At 40.5% G+C, this 21,441-nt stretch overlaps 2 protein-coding genes across 8 annotated transcripts; one reads left to right on the forward strand and one right to left on the reverse strand.

Annotated features, from left to right (window-relative positions):
* Positions 1 to 20: 20 nt before the first annotated feature.
* Positions 21 to 9,322, reverse strand: BORCS8 (BLOC-1 related complex subunit 8). The gene is made up of 4 exons (XM_026699027.2): positions 9,210 to 9,322; positions 7,441 to 7,553; positions 2,696 to 2,760; positions 21 to 1,715 (listed from the first exon to the last, which is right to left on the reverse strand). The coding sequence occupies exons 1-4, from the start codon at positions 9,244 to 9,246 to the stop codon at positions 1,610 to 1,612; spliced, it is 321 nt and encodes a 106-aa protein (XP_026554812.1). The 5' UTR covers positions 9,247 to 9,322; the 3' UTR covers positions 21 to 1,609.
* On the forward strand, positions 9,250 to 21,245 carry RFXANK (regulatory factor X associated ankyrin containing protein). Of its 7 annotated transcripts, none has more exons than XM_026699025.2 (9): positions 9,250 to 9,386; positions 11,341 to 11,515; positions 13,250 to 13,330; positions 14,838 to 14,903; positions 15,501 to 15,601; positions 15,895 to 16,020; positions 17,369 to 17,435; positions 18,978 to 19,058; positions 20,494 to 21,245. In XM_026699025.2, exons 2-9 carry the CDS (start codon positions 11,389 to 11,391, stop codon positions 20,571 to 20,573), a joined length of 729 nt encoding a protein of 242 aa, XP_026554810.1. In that variant the 5' UTR covers positions 9,250 to 9,386; positions 11,341 to 11,388; the 3' UTR covers positions 20,574 to 21,245. The 7 variants fall into 7 exon arrangements, with proteins under 7 accessions (XP_026554810.1, XP_026554809.1, XP_087777218.1 ...); XM_026699024.2 differs by having other exon boundaries at positions 9,348 to 9,572; XM_087921092.1 differs by having other exon boundaries at positions 9,365 to 9,572; positions 11,257 to 11,515.
* Positions 21,246 to 21,441: the final 196 nt, after the last annotated feature.

Raw genomic sequence — 21,441 nt, forward strand, 5'->3', positions numbered from 1 at the left:
AACACAAACCTCACCTCAAGTCATGAATTACATGCCTTTAGTGATTTAGTCAGAACCATTACACATAAGCAAGAAACGGAATGTGGGCGTGTCCAAGGAGAGACACGGGCCGGCATAGGCAAACGACAGTCAAAAGTTCAACAGAATTTTCCACTTCAGGTGCAGCAAGAGAGAAAATTCAGCCTCGTAATAATGGCTGAAAAACATTATTTGGACTTACCCTGCAAAATTCCTAAAGGTAAAACGTCAGCAGAATATTTTGAAAAAAACTTTCCTTAACCCGAACCCTAAAAAACCCCAGTGAGTATGCGGTGTAAATAATGAGGACGTAAATGACGCTTCGCTCAAATTCCTTCGGCTGTTGCTGAAAAAGGAACATGATCTCACAATTCCAAGTCCTGGGAGGTCACCTGATCTAAATGGACACTTGTTCCTTGGCTATGGTTGGCATTTATACATTTTGAGGGGTGGGGAGGAAAGATAAGAGCTGGGGTGGGTAGGAAGCTGTCACAAGTATTTTGGACATTCCCCCCTTAGATTTGGGGGAGGGTTTTTCCTTTTAATTACATTCATCCAACTTCGGGGATTCCTACGCTTTCGCTGTGTTGTGATCCCCACTTTCAAAAGGGTGAGAGAGATTTTCATCCCTTGGAGGTCAGAGGGGGCTCTGGAGACCTTGAAAAGTTGATGGAGGGCGGGGCGGAGGCATTGATGCAGTCCTTGAGATAGCTGGGCTCTGACCAGAGACACAAGTAAGGTCTGGCAAACTCTCTCCCTTCATACAGAACCAGAAACCCACTGGAATCAGCGGGAGAAGAGTTGTGTGCTAAGGATCCAACTTGGGGTGAGGTTGGTCCCTGCAGCACAAGCGACTGGCTGCATTCCTAGTTAAAACATCGTCACCGTTCTGAAATCTATTATATGTATTTATCCGACAGGAAAAAAACTAAGCCTTAAGTTTTATTGAGCTTGAACTGGGAGGAGCTGAATTAGAATTAGATTGGTTATAAAACAGGGGGAAGCGTTCAAGGGTTTGTCTCTTTTAACCTTCCCTGAGTAGGGCAGGGTGGTAGAGGTCATCTTAAATCTTAAGATTGCCTGCAGGAGATGGCAAAAATCTACCTTGACTGTGAGAACAGAAGGAAAAGCACTTGGGAATCCGTGAAAAGGGAAAGAGAAGAGAAGATGGGAGCGGGTAGAACTGGGAGAAGAAGAGCCAGCTAGTAAGAAGGCACAACATTTGTTTTGCAAGTAGAAGTCGTCCTCGGTCCAAAATCTGAGATTTCCAAATAGAACTGGCACATCCATCCAACTGTTTAACTTGATATAATGGGATTCCATGTATTCTTTCCTCTACCCGTCTCACCCCAGATGACACAACAAGAAAGATCTTGCCTGCAGTGTTGGAAACTAAGTACTGCTAACATATGTTCTTTGCTTGTAGTATGCTTTGTTTAAATTAAAAATAATGTTAAAAAAAAAGATTAAACTTGAGAGACTGGTTAATATAAATGTGTCTTGGTTGCGTTGGTGTGTGGAGGGGCTTCCTCTTGGCATCCATAAATAGAGGGGAGGGCCATGAAGTTTTCCCAGATCAGGTTCTCCAGAGCTACCTCCGTGCAGAATTCAACCGATCTTTTACGGCAATGGCGTGTCTGAGGAGCCCTTCGATGTTCTTGAAATACATGCTACTGTCCTTCATATTCTTGATGGCACTGGAGAGGAGAGAAAGCACCTGGTTAGAAGTACAAGAGTTGGGGAAAGAGGGGATCAAGAGTGTCCCAGCCTCAGAAATCCAGGAATAGGGACAGAGAGAAGAGTATTTCTTGTAGGGCAGGGGTCCCCAATCACCGGTCCACGGACCGGTACCGGTCCGTGGAACAATTTCTACTGGGCCGCTGGTTTGCTGGGCACCGCCATCTTGTTTTGATGAAAAAGTGCTTCCGGTGAGCTTTTCCGGGTAGAAAGTGGCGTTTGGGTGCTGAAAGAATCCTCGCGCCTTAGCTTCATCGGGGCGGCTTCGAACAAAACTAAGGCGCGAGGATTCTTTCAGCATGCATGGCAAGGCAAGCCGAGCGACCGTCGTGAAGCCGTCGCGAAGCCCATCGACACAGGTACAAAGGAGGAGTTGAAGGTGGCGGGGAGAAGCGGGGGACGGCTGGCTGGCTGGTTGCTCGGCTTGCCTTGCCATGCGTGCTGATGCTGGTACCGGGCCGTGGATGATTTTGTGATGCTGGTACCAGGCCGCAGCACAAAAAAGGTTGGGGACCACTGTTGTAGGGGGTGCAACGGTTAAGTAAAGGTAAAGGCTTTCCCGCACGTGCGTGCTAGTCATTTCTGGCTCTGTTTCTAAGCTCAAGAGCCAGCACTGTCCAAAGACGTCTCTGTGGTCATGTGGCCAGCATGACTTAATGCCGAAGGTGCATGGAACGCTGTTGCCTTCCCACCAAAAGGGTCCCTATTTTTCTACTTGCATTTTCTAACCTGTTTTCGAACTGCCAGGTTGGCAGAAGCTGGGACAAGGAATGGGTGCTCACTCCGTTACACGGTGCTAGGGATTCGAACCGCTGAACTGCCGACCTTTCCGATCAACCAGCTCAGCGTCTTAGCCACTGAGCCACCACATCCCTATGTGCAATGGTTAGAATGGTGCAATGGTTAGAATGGTTAAAAACCAGTTTTTAAGGGCAGTCACCTGCAGGCATATTCCACGGTGTAAATGGCTCCTTGACTCTGCTCTTCCCAGCTCTGCATGTCAGCCTGCAAAGAGAAAGGACAGCTGATCTTTTGCCAGATAGAGAGAAGCACAAGAGCCCTGGTGTTAGAATGCAGTATTACAGGCCAATTCACTGCCAGGAGTTCGATCCTGACTGGCTCAAGGCTGACTCAGTCTTTCATCATTTCCACATCAGTCAAAAGAGGCCCCAGATTGTTGGGGGCAATATGCTGGCTCTGTAAAATCATTTAGAGAGGGCTGTAAAGTACTGTGAAGTGGTATCTAAGTCTGCTATATTATTTATAATATCTTTATTGCTATAAAACTTTCCTGCACTTTCTTTTTTTTTTAACTTTTGAGTTTTCACAAAGAGAAAAAAAATACAAATAAAACATCTTTTTTGAAAGTAGCGTAATCCCAGGTTACATTTCTTCATACAGACACAAATTCAGGTTCATGCTCATTTTTATATTCTATTCCATATCTTATTACTATTTTACATTTTCTGCATAGCTTCTCCCCTCTTTTAATTTTCTCAATTTTATTTTAATTATCTCAATTCAAATCATTGTATTTATATTTTTTGTCTGTCCTGTTGCAATTATCTATTATCTTTTCTCATTAAACAAATTTTTTCCTGTAGTTACTGATTGGAGTATGACGCCTTTATATCTTTCCCCTAAAGTTGTAACATTCAATATAATACATAACTTCCATTCGGATTCTGCTTGGTACATTCTTAAACTACACACTGTATTCTTAAAAAAAGAAAAAATATATAAATGTATATAATTAAAACAACATTCCATTCCAATTCAATTCTATCATTAATATTAATATTCATTAAAGTCTTAACATCTTTAACATTACTTTTCAATTAAATATCATACTTCTATGGGAACAATTATAAGCTTTCCATAGTTAATTCCTCCCCCTCTTCACTTATATTTTATAAAACATTAACTAATTAAAATATTCCCATTCCTTCCTAATTCAATTTTCTCATTTATTTTATTTCACTTATTTTATTCACAAACATTTCACTAAATTACACTAACTATTTTATCCCTCATTTTAATCATACGTTGTTTCCAATTTTCTAAAGTTATTTCTATTACTAATATAACAATACAATCTTATGTACCTTTACAGAATCCCTTTTTCAGTTAGATTTTCACCCATTATCTCTAAATAGGTCCTGTTTCTCTATATCTTGCTCTGGTCCTTTGTAACTTCTTTTCCTTTCCTTCTTCCCTCTCTTCTTCTCTCTCCCCTTTTTATCCCCTTGTCTCTGTACCTCTATTTCTCTCTTCTGTATTCCCCTTTTCTGTTGCTTTCCAGTATTATACTAATTTTTCGAAATATTTTTCTTTTCTTTGGTTGTTTTTTTAAGTCTTAAATTCCCCATTCTCTTTCCTCCCTTTCCTTTTTCTTCCCCACATAAAATTGCTTGTTCATTAAAGATGGCTTCTTCTTTGTCCCAGTCTTCTTGTTTTGCAGTCGTTTCTTGTTGTTTCTCATAGTTCCAAATCTCCATTTCTAAGAATTGAAAAACGAAGCCAAAAGAACCCTTCCCTTCTTGTGCATCTTCTTTGTACTTTTTAAGTTCCATTTTCAATTCATCCAGAAGTGGTGCCATTGTATAAATTTTTAAACAACCACCCGATTGATTTTAGTCATTCAAATATAATAACCAAGAATCCAAAGATCACCAAATAATCCAAATACATGCAAGCTGTTTCTTTTTTGCTCTTTTTTTTCACTTTCTCTTCCTGGGGTTACTATTTAGTTGCAAAGTTTCAGTTAAAATGTATCTTTTAGAAGTCTTGTTGAAGTTTTACTGTAGATTCTTTTTAATTCCAGGCACTTCCGGTTTGAAGGGCTTCGGCGACAGACAGAAATCTGCGATCGTGCGTGGCTTCTGTCTGGGCTCGCTGCTGGAGTGCCCCGAGCTGGCTGGTTTCAGGGCTAAGCCACCCCGTAGAGGTGGTGAAGAGGGGGGAGACTGCCAGCAGGGTGAGGAGAGCCGCATCTCTCCTCCTCAGCTGGCCATTACTCCCTTTCCCGAAGGCGGTTGCAGCGGTGGTCAGAAATGGCCACCACAATGGAGAACTCGACCAGAAAAGAACGTGCAGGAGGAAGATAAGAAGTGAAAGTTTTGGCTGACCAGGTTAAATTGTAAAAGCAACAACTAAGGTACCCTGGAATTTAAACTTACAAAAAATAACATCGCTCCCAAAGAAGAGCTGGAAGCAGCGAAGGCAAGTGAAAAGGGAAAGGTTTGGCTTTTTTTTTTCTTCTCGCTCCTTCCCTATACTGACAGCTAAGAGACTTAAATAAGAAATCGGAAAAATCCGCTTTGACATCAATAGGCAATTAAGCTGAAAATAAAACAAAATGCCAAAGGGATAATAAAGATTTCTGGACTTTAAAATTTTTCTTTTTCAAAAGCAGGAAGGGAGAGAAAAAGAATAAGGGCAGGATCTGGAAGAGGGAGGAGATTTCCTGCACTTTCTGTTACCCTTTGTGTCCTGTGCAGACATGCAAAATGAAAAAAAAAGGGATTTACTTCTGATCATTTTTCTCTTAAGCTTTTGACTTTTATAGAATATGTACATATTTGTCACACTACAAGTAAACTTTGATTTACAACTATTTGTTTAGAGAGCATTCAAAATTACAACGGGGTGATTTATGACCAGTTCTTGCACTTACAACCTTCAGAGCATCTCCAAGATGACATGATTAAAATTCAAGCGCTTGGCAACCAGTATATATTTACCCTGGTGGGGGAAGCCGGATTGATTTGCTTAACAACCATGGGGAAAAGGTCATAAAATCAGGTGCGACTCACTTAAAAACCACCTTGTTTAGCCTCAGAAATCCTGGTCCCAATTATGGTTGTTGAGAACTACCTGTATACTCTTTTCAAGTCAACCACATTATGCAAAGCATGGAAGAAGAGCAGATATGATGGCTTTGGTCAAGCAAGGGATTCACTTTTTTTAAAAAAAAAAGAGTCACCTTTTCTCATGTTCTATTTACGTGCCATCCGTTTTCCACATTAGTTCACACAACCCTTTTCTCGTTGCTTTGAAGGATGGAAGAATACAGCTAAGTCCTTGACTTATAACAACAATTGAGCCCGACATTTCTGTTGCTAAGGGAGACATTTGTGAAGTGAATTTTGCCTTATTTTACGACCCTACTTGCCACAGTTATTAAGTGAGTCACTGCAGCTGATAACTAAGTAACCCATGGTTGTTAAGTGAATCTGGCTTCCCCATTGACTTTGCTTGTCAGAAGGTCAGAAAAGATGATCACATGACCCAGGATGCTGCAACCACCCTAAGTATGAATCAGGTGCCAAGCATCTGAATTTTGATCACGTGACCATGGAGATGCTGCTACAGTTGTAAGTGTGAACAATGGTCATAGGTCACTTTATTGCTGTTGTAACTCTGAATGGTCATTAAGTAAACTGTTGCAAGTTGAGGACTACCTGTAATTTCTTCCCATCACTGTTTAGTTAATGCTGAATAAGAGAATTAACAATGCAGTTAAGTAACAAGGACATATTCAAAAGAGAGCAAAGGGCAACCAAGAGGGCAAAGAGAAGTAGTGAAGATATAGCTTTCTCTAATATAATTATCCAGAAGGAAATTATTCCCTTCCCAAAATGCAGCTTCTTAAGGTAAGTAATTTTTGAGTTTCTCCCAAAGGAGGTCTTGAAACTGGACGATAAAGAAGCAGCACTTTATTGTCATTGTACAAATACAATGAAACTGTGGATGCACCCCAGCAACTGTTCGCAATACAATAAAACCAAAGCACTTAAAAATGAAGATAAGAAAAACAGAGTACCCACATCTCCATTTGCAATTTGAGAGTACAATATCTACGAAGATGTGAAATCTCAACACCCCATTCAGATGTGTAATAACATATTACAGTACAATCCATCTCTTGTGTATTATACTTGGCAAAGCGTCACAGTCAGTGTTGGATGTATATTTTGTGTATATTCGTAGATATTGAAACTGGATGGAGTCGATATATACAGTTGCATCCCAAACAATTCTGAAGTGATCCATAACTACTTAACCAATAGGGTGTGAAAGGATGAACTTAGAACTTAGAATAACTTTATTGTCACTTTGAATATATATTAATTGGCATACATTAAAATGAAATTTTATTGCATGCAGGTCTCAAAGGGTCACTACCTCCAATATGCAGCCCATGGTGACCTGTTGCTTCTCAATCTGGTGTAATCTATTTTTCAGGAGTACCCTAATTACTGACTCTTTCAAAGAAGATGGTAGTGTTCCCTCTCTCATAGGGGCACTTTACCACATTCTTCCTAGCAATGTAACAAACACAAACTGATAAAAGCCCAGATAGATATACTCAGGACTTAAAGACCAGTAATCCTCCATTACAGAAAATGCTCTGGAGACTTCAATTAGCAGATATGCATAAGCATACTCCTCATAGTTGCCTCTACATTAGCCTGATACTTTGCACACTGAAAACTAACGTATCATGGAAAAAGTGTCCAATTTCCCTTTTCCCAATATACTACTTTTCTGGCTGTGAGGAATTACAAATTATTAAACATCTGAGCTCCTAAGTTCTGTCTGTAGCAGAATTAGGTTTATTATAGACTATTTCTAGGAATGATACTACATCCATTCTCATTTACAGTTCAGATCACAGCTTACTTTGTGCTCAGCCAGTTCTGGGAGAGAGCGCCTGACATGTTCTTGAAGTCGATACAATGCAACAGAAGGTTCATTGGCCAGGACATACATGCTTTCTGTAAACTTGTCAGTCACTATAAGAAGAAAAGAAAGGATATTTTTTCCTCAGAGCTTTGCTTCCACACCAGGAGAAAAAATAAGGGTTCAAATAATACATGTCATAACTTCAAGCCACCAATACAAGAAAGGGATGTTTAGGCTTTGAGAAAATTCCAAAGTATAAAAACTAACCAGGAAAAAAGTTAAGGTAGTTGGCAGTCTAAAAAAAGACAACTGCTTCAAAATGATAGATGAACATTGGTGCAAAAGGAGAGAAATGAAACTGGAAAACAGACTAAGAATTCAGGAGGCTGATGATGAATGTGACTCTTTCCTACTTCAGTTTTTATGGTTTGTTGCACAGTCAGGCAGATATTCAGACTGGATTTGGCATTTTTGTTACCCTATTGAGTCCTTCCCAAGGACCTGGGATAGGCAGATGTGGATGTTTGATGGTCTTAGAGGTATCATTACAGCATATAAGCTGTATCATTATTACATTTATATCCTGATTTTTATATATAATTTAAAGTGACAAACATATTTAAAATTGTATTTTTATCTGCTTTTTAAAAATAAATAATGGAAGGCGGGAAACACAGCTAATGCTCCTGCCTCCTATTTTTCCCACAACAACCTTGTGAGGAAGGTTGGGCTGACAGAGAATAAATGGCCCAAACTCACCCAGTCACCAACCCAAATTTAGCTAGAATTCTCAATACTATTATGATTAAAATGTATCTTTAAGCTTAGGTCAAATTAATGTGGCCCAATCCCTTTATGCTCACAGTGAACCAGTGAGGAAGTTAGGCGCAGAGACTACAACTGAACAGTTGAGAACCGAGTTTCCAGCATGCTCTTTTCAAAGGTTAAAATACTAATTGGAGGAGTAAATCCGGCTCATTCTAGATGATTTTATTTCTGGAGAAACATGCAGTCTTTCAAGCTGCATCTTCAGTCTTAAAACAAAAGGTTTAGGTCAAGCTCAACTGCTGGGAACTTAGGACACAGAATAATACAGTGGGAAGGGACCTCAGAGGCTTCTAGTCCAACCCTCTGCTCAAGCAGGACACCCTATAGCATTTCACACACGGTTGTCTAATCTCTTTGAAAGCCTCCAGTGATGGAGCACCCCACAACTTCTGAAGTTATTCCATTGGTTGACTGCTTTCACCATCAGGAAATTTCTCCTTAGCTCTACTTGTTTCTTTCCTTCTTGGCCACAACAGCTTCTTGGCAACAACACAACAGTTAGCTTGCTATTGCCATTCTCCACTCTCAGGTCAGCCTACTTTTCTGGAATTACTGAGTGGTCTCCTATCCACGCCTTAGCCAGCTGCAACACAGCATAGGTTGGATGAGAACGCATGCGCAGAGTCAGACCAGTAAAAATGAAAGCTCTCATTCAATGCAACAGAACTCCCCTGTCCTATTTCTAGCTTGGGGAGAAGATGCCTGATCTATACTGAAACGGAGCCATTTTTTTCAATATTAAAATTAAAAACTGTTGGTATTCCACCCGATTGGCAGAAATTGTCATGGCATGGATCCCGCAGGCCAGTTTTACTTTTGCTCCACTAATACCTAAAATCTTAACCCAGAGGGTCGCAGAGAGAATAAGCACCCTTTTCTCCATTCTTCCCCGGACTTATTTTAGTGTAACATAACCCGGAAGTAGCCGTCATTGTTACCCTTTTTCACTTTCAGCTGCATTTCAGCCTCCTCCATGATACCGAACAGAGCCCGACCCGGCGTGAGAAAAAGCGGACCGCAGAGCTGGGGCGGAATTCCAGCCGAGCAGCAACTTCCGGAAAGCTGGGTGCATCGTCAGAAACGTACCTGTGTGGAAACACCGCCCGAGGAGAAAGGTTCTTATTGGGTTTTTTTTTTTAAATTAAAACGTTGCGGAAAATGTACCGTTTCTTTCATCCGTCAGGATTTGTTGATTTATTGGATGCCCGGATTTCCCGTGCCGGGGTTCAGGCCTAAAAAGATGACAAGGCTTATAAGAGAGCGTTTCCCTTTCCAGATGAATGGATGTCACCAATCCCTAAGTACTTAATGTACTCTTTTTTGCTTCTATTGTATTCAATGAGTCTCTCTACCATGGTCAGTGGATTCTGGAAATAAATCCCGCTGCGCTCAGTAGAGGAACGTCTTCCAGAAACCATGGAATGTTCTTCTAAAGATTTTATTTTTTTAAATGTTTGGTCTGTTCCTGTGTTTTCAGTTTTTGTATTTATTGTTTTTATGCTATATCGATTTTAGTGTGGTTTTATTTATGATATTTCTTATATGCCAGCTGAGGAATTCTTGCACTTGAAAGCCATATATTTTTAAAGTTGCTATGGCTGAGAAACACTGTTTTACTGTACAGAATTGGTTGTTTTGTCTGGGGCCTCCCAAAATGAGAACATTTATGCTGTGTTTGCACGTGCTGAGCATGGAAAATTGAAGACTTATTTAGGCTTCATTCTGTCTTAGGTTGGATTAGAAACACCCCTTGTTTGGTTAGTTTGACATTGGATTATCCATACTCAAAAAATGGATTAAAAATAGTAGCCAAACTTCTTGAACATGTTTTGTGAATGTAATCTTATAGAAAGTAATGGAACTGTTTTGCAAGCAAGGAATGGGCTTTGAAAGAAAAATATGGGCCAGTACGATCACTTTTATTTCAAATTTGTTAACTCTTTAAACAATTTTTTAAAAAATGATTGAAACGTGTCCCATGGTTTTAGGGGGTTAGTTTTAGATGAATTTTCTAAGCCAAAGGAAGAGAAGAGAGAAAAGGAAGGGAAAGAGGGAGGGAGGGAGGAAGGAAGGAAGGAAAAAAAAGAAGGGCATGGAAAAGAAAAAAAAAGAGAAAAAAAATGCAATATCTTATTTTGTCCAACATTGTTTTGGGATCGTTTTTAGCTTCCTTAGCTATTCTTTAGCCAAGGAAATCAAGCCAGCCCCAGATATCTTATATTTATTTTTAATAGCTGCATCGCAATCTAAAATTTTACAAGCGAACATCGGGAGTTCCTGAAATTGCCAGGGAAGAATTCATTTTTTGCTTGATGAGAGTCGAGAGCCCTTTACTTTGGGTTTAAAAACCAACAAAAGAGCGGTCCCTTTAAGGCTCAACATTTGGGAGGAAAGCAGCTCCGCCCCCTTCTGGCACATAATAGGCGGAGTGTTCGGGTGGGTGGCGCCAATTCCGTCGGTTCATTCATAAAATTCCGTAAAGTCCCGGGAATCCCTTAAAGGGCCCACCAGGCAGATGTTTTTTTAAAAAACAACAACAACCAGAGATTCAGATGCATTGTGGGAAGAGAAAGTTATTTTCACTTTGCATCAGAGAGGGCTGCAGGGTTGTTTGTTAACGTTACTTCCTGTCGAAGCTGGGATTGCAGACGATCATGCTATGATCATTCGGTGTCTGTCCTTCTAAACCTGGTTCAAGAAGTCTCAGGAAAGGAAAGGTGAGTTAAGAATTGCATCTTCAAACCAAGTTGCTCCTGTTTGAAATTGCTTCACTGCTTCCACTTTGGCCATTGTTAATCCATAGCTGGTTATGTATTCATCCATTAGCTCAGGGTTTCTCAACCATGGCCACTTTAAGAGGGGTGGACTTCAACTCCCAGAATTCCCCTTGAAAACTGGGGAATTCTGGGAGTTGAAGTCCACCCCTCTTAAAGTGTCCAAGATTGAGAAACACTGCATTAACTAATTGTGGTTCTATCCTACCAGGTATGCTGGTTCTATCCTGCCAGGTATGCCCCTCCGAGCTTCCGAGCCAGCCCATGCCATTCAGTGTTATCACTTCACTTTCAGAGTGTGTCAACACACCTGCAGACACAAGAACAACGCTGCAATTCTAAAATGATCCAAGGCACCGGCCGGAGGGATCCTGAAGTTTCAGCTAGTGACAGAAAAGATGAAGATGACGATGACACGATAATAAATCTGCAGTTGTTTCCATATTCAGAAGCTGGGGATGATTCAAATGGTACGTTCAAGTCCGAATGGAGGGAATTCTGAGCGGAAGGTTAGATATGAGAGGATAACTGCAGCAGAAATCAGCTTCCAAAAATCTGTTGTTTTTTTTCAGAGTAAAAATGGAAGTTTCTCAGTCTTATGATCCAGGTAGTCCTCGACTTATGACCACAATCAAGCCCAAAATTTCTGTTGTTAAGCAAGACAGGTTAAGTGAATTTTGCCCCATTTTACAGTTAAGTGAATCACTAGTTGTTAAGTTAGTAACATGGTTGTTAAGCGAATCTGGCTTCCCCACTGATTTTGCTTGCCAAAAGGTCGCAAAAGGGGGTCATGTGACCCTGAGACGCAACCGTCATAAATAGGGGCCAGTTGCCAAACAGCTGAATTTTGATCATGTGACCGCGGGGATGCTGCAAAAGTTGTAAATGTGAAAAATGGCCACAAGTCATTTTTTTCAGTGCTGTTGTAACTTTGAATGGTCATTAAGTGAATATAACTCAAGGACTACCTGTATTCAAGTTAAATTAGGAATTATGAAAATGCTGAGTAGTGGAATACTGTCCTTAATTTAAACTGCAATCCTGTACACACTGAAAAATAAACCTCATTTAATAATAAAAAAAATTAGATAGCTTAACGTTAGAACTAAAGGAACGAGATACTTCAGAATTCTAAGAAATATGGAAAAAATTTATAATTGGAGGGATATGAAAGGAAGTAAAAAAATGTAAAATAGAAATTAAAGAGTTTATACTACAATAAAATTCCTAAGATCGGAATGAATATGAAGATCTACAATGCAAAGATGTATATAGATATGTGTGTGTGTGTATGTTATATTGTTTGATGATATTCTGATATAACAATGTAAAGACTGCTGATATATGTCAAAAGATCACTATGTTCAAATGTTTTTAAAATTTAATTTTCAATAAAAAAATAATAAAAAATAAATCCCATATAATTCAGTAAAGATTTTATAACTCTTGAGAGCATTTCAGTGCCTTATATATAAATATAAAGAGGAAAAATGCAGATGTCACCCAGATGGGAAGTTTCTGTGCTCTGTATTCGGCCAAAAGATCAAAGAATAGTTCATTTGTTGAATCTTTTCCGGCCCACGGAGTAAATGTGCCCAGTTTAAATTGTACATAAAAAGTGGAAGGCAGATCTGCAAAAATGGTGAATTCTTCACTATGAATCATTTTTATTTTTATTTTTATATAAAATACAAAGAAGAAAAGAAAATAAGAAATTAAGGGAGGGAAAGTAAACAGGGGGAAAGGGGGTGTGAGATACAAGAGATTTAAAAAAGCAAAAAGTTGAGGTTGGAGTGTGTTTATCTTGTACTAGGAAGAGTTGGAAGAAAAATTCTTTAATTTAAATTTTTTATTTAAAATTTTTGGTTAATTCTTAACCAGATTGGCATTAATTTAATGCCTTCTTTTTCTCCTATTTGTTTGTTACTTAGAGCAGGGCCATAGTCAAAAAAGGCAAGATGGCCACCACAGTAGCATGGCTGCCCACATAAACAGGCAAAGCTTCCATGGCTCTGTGGTAGCCATTTTGACTTTTTTGTGTGCACTCTGTGGATATTCCTGCCTTAGGGTTTATCTTGGAGGACCTCAACTGGACTTCTAAAGCAAGGCTACAACTCAGCGAGCCAAGGGAATCTTGCTGATGGTGGTGAATTCAATAGAGCTAAAGATTCATTGTTCTCTTCCTTTCATTTCTCAAAATGCAGATGGGATCCTGAAGCGTTCCAGCACTCTGACAAATCGCCAGCGTGGCAATGAAGTGTCTGCCTTGCCGGCCACTTTGGATAGTGAGTTTTTTTCAAAAGGAAAACCTTTTTAGGTTGTGTCAGTCCAGCACAGTCAGCTGTCAAAAATTAAGCACAGAGAGGGGAAAACCTGTTGAAGTGGAAGACCAATAGGCCAAAGGCATTCAAATGTTATTTTAAATATTGTATCTGAGAAAGAATGGGAGAAGTTGTATTTATTTGTTACAAATGTTAGGGATTCATAGTTGTTCATAAACCTCAGGGCAGCCCACAGTCCATGCAAGTACACATATATAAAGCAACACAGCTCATCAACATGAAACTCCAAAATCATAGAATGTAAGGCTTGGCAGGGATCTTGGAGGTCATCTAGCCTATCCCCTTGTTAGTGCAGGAGTGCACTGCAGTCACTCTAACCAAATACATTCAAAAATGAAAGATTGATTTCTAAAACTTTTTTTTCACTTTAAGTTGCAGCTTTCATCTTGCTGTTACACTACTGTTTATTTATTTCTGTTAAACACATAGTTTCTTGGAAGAAAGAAAAATGTCTTTTTTCCCTCTTGTTCTGAAAATCTGCTAGGCTTTTGCCAGTATTTGGTTCATTGAATTCATTAACTAATTCAAATAGGGGTGAATCACGCTGGGACAATTCATTTGTTGTTGTCTTTTGAACATTTCATGGTTCAAATCAGGTCTGATTTAGAGATTAGGTCCAAATCAATTGATATGAATTAATTTGAATGTTGCAAGAGAAATGGAGCCAATTTTAGTCTCTTAATAATAAAATATATGCTATATAAGTCACTGGATGAAAAATACAGTTTCCTTATAATCAAGCTTTTGTGTTCATTGTTCTTTGAGTCAAATTTTGGTCAAATGGGTTTGTCAAGGTAATGTAGGTAATATAGCACTTACTGTATTTTTTGGACTATAAGATGCACCCACCCACCCACCCCCCAAAAAAGTGGGTGGAAATGTCTGTGAGTCTTATAGAAGGAATACAGCTCTGTTTTTGGCCTCCTGAACCCTCTGTGTGTTCCGTTTGTGCTTTCTCCGACATCAGGGAGGTCGAAAAGTGGATGTGTGGTGGGTTTGGGAGGCCAAAAATGAGCTCCTTTTTGGCCTGCAGAGTATTTCTGGATGCCAGGGAGGGCAAAAACAGGACACACAGAGGATTTGGGAGGCCCAAAACAGGCCCATTTTGGGCCTGCAGAGTGCTTCTGTGGATGCCAGGGAGGGAAAAAACAGGACACGCAGAGGCAAACATTTTTTTTTTCTTGTTTTCCTCCTCTAAACCTAGGTGTGTCTTATAGTCAGAAGAATACGGTAGCGCCTTACTCACCCACTGAAATCCGTATAAAATTACATAATATATAAACTTACTTGAATTAGCAACTCTATGCCTCAGTAAATCTGAAATGTGCTTGATTGTTATAAAGATATCTCAAGTTGCATTATGTGGAACGGCTCATTCATATTTATTAATTTATTAACATTTTAAACCACCCTTAAGCTGTCTTGATCGTCTTCCCTTTTCATTTTCCAGCTCTGTCCATTCACCAGCTTGCAGCTCAGGGTGAACTGAACCTGTTAAAGGAAAACCTCCGAAAAGGTGAGCCATGAAATTTCTCAGTTTCTCATTCTTCTGCCAGAAAGTCTTAGTTTGCTCATTCTTCTAAAGTTGCTTAATTTGAACAACTTTTAAGAATTGTGGACTTCAATACCCTGAATTCCCCAGACAGACATGCTGGCTGAGGAATTCTAGGAGTTGAAGTCCACACCTCTTAAAGTCGCTCTGTTTGCAAAACACTATACTACAGCAGTGTTTCTTAAACTTTCTATCAGAACCCAGAAGGTTCCTGATAGTGAGAAGTGAGAAGCTCTTTTAAAAATTATGGAGGACCCCAAAAGAATTTTTATTTGTATGAGTTACATTCGCTGTATTAAAAATTAAAACCAACGCATTTGTTATTGCTACAGTCTCATGTTTGATCAATGGAATTTTAATATTTTGTTATTTTTATAATATAGGCTGGCAAATAATTTTGATTTTGAGCACTCCTTGAGGACCCCCTGACAGTTTTAGGGCCATACTTTTAGAAGCATCGTGCTAGAAAGAAATACAGCCTGGAGATTTTCCACTCAGTAAATTTTTCTCCAAAACATGGATTTCAGTCAGGCCCCACTGACCACTTCATCCCTTTTACAGGTGAGAACCTACTGAACAAGCCAGATGAGCGAGGATTTACCCCTCTGATGTGGGCCTCGGCTTTTGGAGAGATTGAAACCGTCCGCAGCATGCTAGAATGGGTATGAAAGCTTGCCTAGAGACAATGGCCTTAGAAAGCCAATATTTCTGGCATCAGTTTTGAGCGTTCTCTAAATCAGGGGTCTCCAAACGTGGCAACTTTAAGATTTGTGGACTTCAACTCCCAGAATTCCTCCTCCAGTCATGTTAGCTCAGGAATTCTGGGAGTTGAAGTCCACAAGTCTTAAAGTTGCCAAGGTTGGGCTGGCTGAGGAATTCTGGGAGTTGAAGTCCACAAATCTTAAAGTTGCCAAGGTTGGAGGCCCTTGCTCTAAATCTTTCTTACTCTCCGTAGGGTGCAGATCCCCACATCCTCGCTAAGGAGCGAGAGAGTGCCTTGTCTCTCGCCAGCACAGGAGGATACACAGGCATTGTCACCTTGCTGTTGGAGAAGGCCGTGGACATCAACACCTATGATTGGGTAACTGTCTGTGGTACTGAGGGAGGAGAGCTGAAGTGATCCAGTAAGATAGAATGATTGATGGGTCAAAAGCCATGGAGACATCTGTAGGGCCAGCTCTGCTTGATCCAACCACGAATCATCCACAAAAGCCATTAGTGGCTTTGGTACCCTTCTCCAGGTTCGGACCTGGATGGAAGAACGTTGAGAGGTTATCTGCTTCCTCTTCAGTTCTTTGTGATTGCAAGTCCGCCATCTTTTCAGCAACCTTCTCTAAAATGGGGAGATGGGAGATAGGATGTGGGTTGTCTAAATTTCTGCCTCTTTGTCTCTTTTCTCTTGGAAGATTAACTGGACAACAGTTTTGGATACCGTCCCAGAGTTGGAATGTGTTTGGGGTCAGCATAACATAATTTACGGGGACTTGTAATTTAACTCAGAATTGCCGTGATGTTATTTTGGATTAAAACTGCCCCTTTTCTCGCCCCAATCCGGACAGGTTCCTTAAATTGACTTGATCACCCAACCTCTTTTTTCCTAGCTCCTAAAATCCAAACAAGCTGAACATTCAGTCTCTCCTATATTCCTATTTTGTTAATTATTTTGATTCTAGTTGATTTTTCTCCCCAAAAACATTATATACCTGCCCTATTCATTATCACAACAATCCTGCAAGATAATAAGATGCTATAATTGAGATCAGAGGTGTGGCTGAAAGGGGATTTGAATTACAGTACAACCTAACTTTAAAATTTGAATCTTGCCTTGTTGAGCCCTATTATCTTCTGTAGAGGCTGGACTCCAAGTCCCATTGTCCCATTAGGCCATGGGGATTATGGGACCTGTTCCAACCCCTGTGGAGCAAACCAGGTGAAAGAATCTAAGTGCAGGTGCCCTCTTGATCAAAAGGCATTTAGAAAGGAGAGCTATGATTCTTAGACACGTTTCTCAGCTCTGGGAACTTGATGCATGGACTTCAATTTCTCAGAATGACTGGCTGGAGAATTCTGGGGATTCAAGTCCACTCATCTTAAAATCCCCAAGGTTGAGAAACACCGTCTTTATAGTTTTGGAGATGAGATGATGGACTGGGGGGTGGGAGAGAAATTACCGTGGCTAAGAGGGGAGTTCTCTTAACCCTAATAATTCTAAATCTCTCAATTTCCCTAGCCAACATGATTAAAAGTTCCATGATTAGATATTTTGAATATTGGCCCCCTCAACTGCATTGAAATGTGGCCCAGGGTAAGGATTGGTGAGGTAGAAATTTCCCTAGCCAAAAGTAGCACCAATCTTCTCACAACCACTCCCCCTCCAAATAAAAATAATCTGGACAACTGTGGCTTAACCTTATCAACCATCTTTACAGAATGGTGGGACTCCACTGCTTTACGCTGTACGGGGTAATCACGTGAAATGCGTTGAGGCCTTGTTAGGTAAGTCAAACATACCTGCTATGCTTGATCTTCTAAACCCTCCATGCCAGAATACTTTTTTCCAATGGGGGAGGAGGGGGAAGGCAACCTTTTGGTAGCTTTTAAATTATTCCCAGGTTTAAGCATTTTGTTTTTCATGTACACTACAGATTATAAAACATTGACTGTGATTCCATCCAAAGATGGCAGAACACCGGAGTATCAGTTTGGGGCAATTGGCTCCATCAAAATTTTATGACCCAGTCAGGAGGAATTCCAGGAGATAACAATAGTAATAGGTCCCTTGGGTGCAATCCCAAAAAGATCTGGAGCATCCCTTGAACATCATTGGCATTGACAAAATCATCATGAGTCAATTGCAAAAGGCAGCTTGGAATAGCTTCTATCCTGTGACGATGCCTTTAACACCATCAAAGAACACCTGTCTAGCCCAGATTCCTAGGAAGGACTCAAGCGAACTAAAATGCCAAATCCAGGCTAAACATCTGGCTGATTGTGCAACCAACTATAATAATAATACAGATAGTCCTCAACTTACAACAGTTCATTTAGTGATCGTTTGAAGTTACAGCATTGAAAAAAGTGACTTACAACTGTTTTTCCTGCTTACAACTGTTGCAGCATCCCCCATGGTCATGTGATCAAAATTTGGACACTTGGCAACTGACTTATATTTATGACTGTTGCCGTGTCCCAGGTCACCATTTGTAACCTTCTGACAAGAAAAGTCAATGGGGAAGCTAGGTTCACTTGATAACTGCAGTGATTCACTGGACTGTGGCAAGAAAAATGGTAAAATGGACAAAAGTCACTTAACCGATGTCTTGCTTAGCAACAGAAATTTTGGGCTAAATTGTGGTCGTTAAGTTGAGCACTACCTGTATTTGGGAACCTGCAAGTTACCCTTTCCTGGGTTAATGGAAGCAGATTTCAGTCCTTTTAAGCCTCAGCTACAATGTTTTTCCTAGTCTTTTAAGTTGCCACAAAATCCTTCCCAAACTTTGGCTGCAGGGAAGTCCACAATCTATGAGGGCTATCCACAAAATAGATTATGGTTTCGTCTGTAGCAAGAAGTGGCGGAGCTAGTGCGGCCATCTTTGGTCTGTGCGTCCGCCGCTCAGTCTGCATCTAGTCGTGCTAGTGGGAGGTTCGTATCATTGCCTGTTATTTCACAGCAAACGTTTGAAATGTGTGCTGCAATTGAAAATCCCGAGAGTTGTGAGGTACGATCAGTGATAAGGTTTCTGTTGGCAAAAAAACATAAACCGATTGAAATTTTTCGGCAACTGTGTGAAGTGTACGCGGACAACATCATCACTGAAGGTGGAGTGCACCAATGGCGCATTAAGTATAAAAATGGCCGAACTACAGCACTCGAGAAGTCCTGAATGCTTTCGCTTGGTGCAAGATCGGGGCTGTAGGGTGGATGAGGAAAAATCTCCCACTCGTATATGATCATTCATTGTAATTATTTCTGAGTTTTAGCTTGTTATGATGACGTGGGGACTCATAACCCATCCAATTTTTGCTCTGTGTTTTCAGCCCGCGGCGCAGACCTTACCACCGAAGCAGATTCTGGCTATACTCCAATGGACCTCGCGGTGGCTTTGGGTCATAAAAAGGGTAAGTTTGAGAGGGGGGAATTATTTCATAGTAGCCCCACTGTTCTGAACTAGGCCTAGACCATGAAGCAAACTCCTCGGCCTGATAAAAATCCCTTTTATTTAGATTAAAGGGAATTCCTCTCCAGCAAAGTCCCGGCAAACAGTCTTTCATGAGATTTCACAACTACATACCTTTATCGGGCTTGGAGAGTTACCAGGCCGATATCTTCCAAACGCCACACTGTAGCAGAAATTACTTAGCAAGAAGTCAGGAACAGATCTTCACCTAATGAATTGAACTGATTGTCTCCTGGAAACACCACTCCCCTTTCGCTCCTCTTTTATTCTCTATGGCCATTCACCGTCCATCTGAGCTTTTACTCCTGAGTCAACCCTTGTTCCTTAATTGTTCCCTTCTTCTGGCAGCTCTGTGCAAGCGCACATCAGGAACAGACTCCAACTGTTTTTTTGCCCCACTGATCTCCGACTCTGAAGGCAGCTGATAACTGTCGGATGGCCTTGGCCCCATTTCTGCCTCCAATGCAGAGCACTCATCAGAGCCTTCCCCAGACTCCAGGACTGGCCTGTGTTCCTCCACAACCTCCTCACTGTCCGAGTCACAACACCCAACTTCCCAGACAGGCAAACCAAGCCACAGTTTTTTCTTGGCAGACTTATTACCTTGTAGCACATTCACATCCCATTTTGATAAAAACACAAAAGATAAAAAATACAAAATATGAAACAAACTCTAAAATATGATCAACGTATGTCTAGATAACGATCTTTGGCCTTGTTTATCACAGCCAGGAAATCAGCGAAGTCTCCATTACAAGCTGACTTTGCTTGGCAGAATTATAGCCTCTTGTTATCTTGCAGGATTGTTGTGATAATGAATACAGGCAAGTATATAATGCTTTTGAGGAGAAAAGTCAACTAGAATCGAAATAATTAACAAAATAGGAATATAGGAGAGGCTGGATGTTCAGCTCTTTTGGATTTTAGGAGCTAGGAAAAAAAAGAAGTTAGGCTCATACAACACACCTGATCAAATCAATTTAAGGAACCTGTCAGGATTGGAGCAAGAAAAGGGGCAGTTTTAATGCAAAATAACTAGGTAACATAATCAGCCAGATTTTCTTGTACTATTCTTCTTAGTTTATGAATGTCTTGTGTGCCAGTGTGGTTGTGTGATTGGTTGTTTGTTTTGAGTTGTTTGTGTGATTGGTTGGTTGTTTGGAGTTATATTTAAATTCTGAGCAGTTGATTGGTTCTCTTGTTGATTGGCCATTCGAATGGCTAAGGAGAATAGGACAAAAACGTACTTGCTGATGATGTAACCTAGTCTGGTAAGGAGACGTTCAGAAATTAAGCTGAAACAAGCTTTTGAAAACAAATCACTGCCAAAAGTGATGACTACTTTTCCCAACAGTAAAAAATTCTTTGCTTTCCAGTCCAGCAAGTGATTGAAAAACACATTCTCAAGTTATTGCGGAACAAGGAAAGAAATGACAAAAGAGAAGAGTCCAAGTGATGAATAGCTCCGTTTTCTCCTCCGGAATCGAAGAAGTGGATGGAAGTGGGTCTTTGAGACAGGCACCTTCCATGCCAGCCTACAGAGATGGTGCAGAACTGGGCATTTTCAGACAACAGGGTACAGAAAGAAGCACCTGAGTTTTTCCAAAAGAAACTCTGCCTTCTTGAACAGTGGGTTACAGGATCCCGATATCAAGCCTACTTTCTTCTCAAGGAATTGCTAATTTACCTGCTCCTGCAGATTTATGGAAACTTCTCCCGAATGCCATACCAGACATTTTTGGGGCTTGGGGGTGGGGGAGGAAACTGTGTTGAGCAGAACCTTCCTTTGGGTCAGGAGCCTCCAAACTTAGCAACTTTTTAAAGAATTGTCCTCCCAGAATTCCTCAGCCAGCGTGGTCAAGCTGAGGAATTCTGGGAATTGAAGTCCACAAGTCTTAAAGTTGCTAAGTTTGGAGACCCCTGTTTTTAAGTTATACAAAAATCTTCTTTTGTTCTAACATGTGTTGCAGAAGAGGTGGGGGGGGGGAGTAATGCTGTTTCCTCAGTTGCTGGGTGTGAATCAGGGTTGGGTCAAGAGACGCTGACTGAAAAACTTTCACAAGACCGAAGAGAATATTTTTGTTTAACAGAAATAAATATTTATATATATATATCTATGTATATGTAACAGGCTTGTTCAGTGATTTTCATTTTCAAATCGGCTGCTTCGGATCTGGTTTTTAACATTTTACTCCTGGTCTTTCTCATCTCCACGAACGCATCCGATTTAGGCTTGCATGTAAAGGTAGCCTTCGAATTGCAACAACGGGGACCAGAATTTCTAAGCACTTTTTAATTGTTCTCTTCTTAAAGACCTCCAGTGA

The sequence above is a fragment of the Pseudonaja textilis genome, chromosome 1 (genome assembly GCF_049901715.1).
Source record: "Pseudonaja textilis isolate UNSWEBS1 chromosome 1, rPseTex1.2, whole genome shotgun sequence".
Taxonomy (NCBI): domain Eukaryota; kingdom Metazoa; phylum Chordata; class Lepidosauria; order Squamata; family Elapidae; genus Pseudonaja; species Pseudonaja textilis.

What these genes read in the sequence shown, in the direction of transcription:
- BORCS8 (XM_026699027.2), bottom strand. Translation starts at nt 9,246, where the DNA reads ATGGAGGAGGCTGAAATGCAGCTGAAAGTGAAAAAGG. An exon ending in GCAGCTGAAAGTGAAAAAGG is followed by an intron (nt 7,554 to 9,209) that starts GTAACAATGACG and finishes TTCTTCTTATAG; the next exon opens with TGACTGACAAGTTTACAGAA. An exon ending in CAGAACTGGCTGAGCACAAA is followed by an intron (nt 2,761 to 7,440) that starts GTAAGCTGTGAT and finishes TTCTCTTTGCAG; the next exon opens with GCTGACATGCAGAGCTGGGA.
- RFXANK (XM_087921070.1), top strand. Translation starts at nt 9,556, where the DNA reads ATGTCACCAATCCCTAAGTACTTAATGTACTCTTTTTTGCTTCTATTG. An exon ending in CTTGCCGGCCACTTTGGATA is followed by an intron (nt 13,331 to 14,837) that starts GTGAGTTTTTTT and finishes TTCATTTTCCAG; the next exon opens with CTCTGTCCATTCACCAGCTT. An exon ending in ACATCAACACCTATGATTGG is followed by an intron (nt 16,021 to 17,368) that starts GTAACTGTCTGT and finishes CCATCTTTACAG; the next exon opens with AATGGTGGGACTCCACTGCT.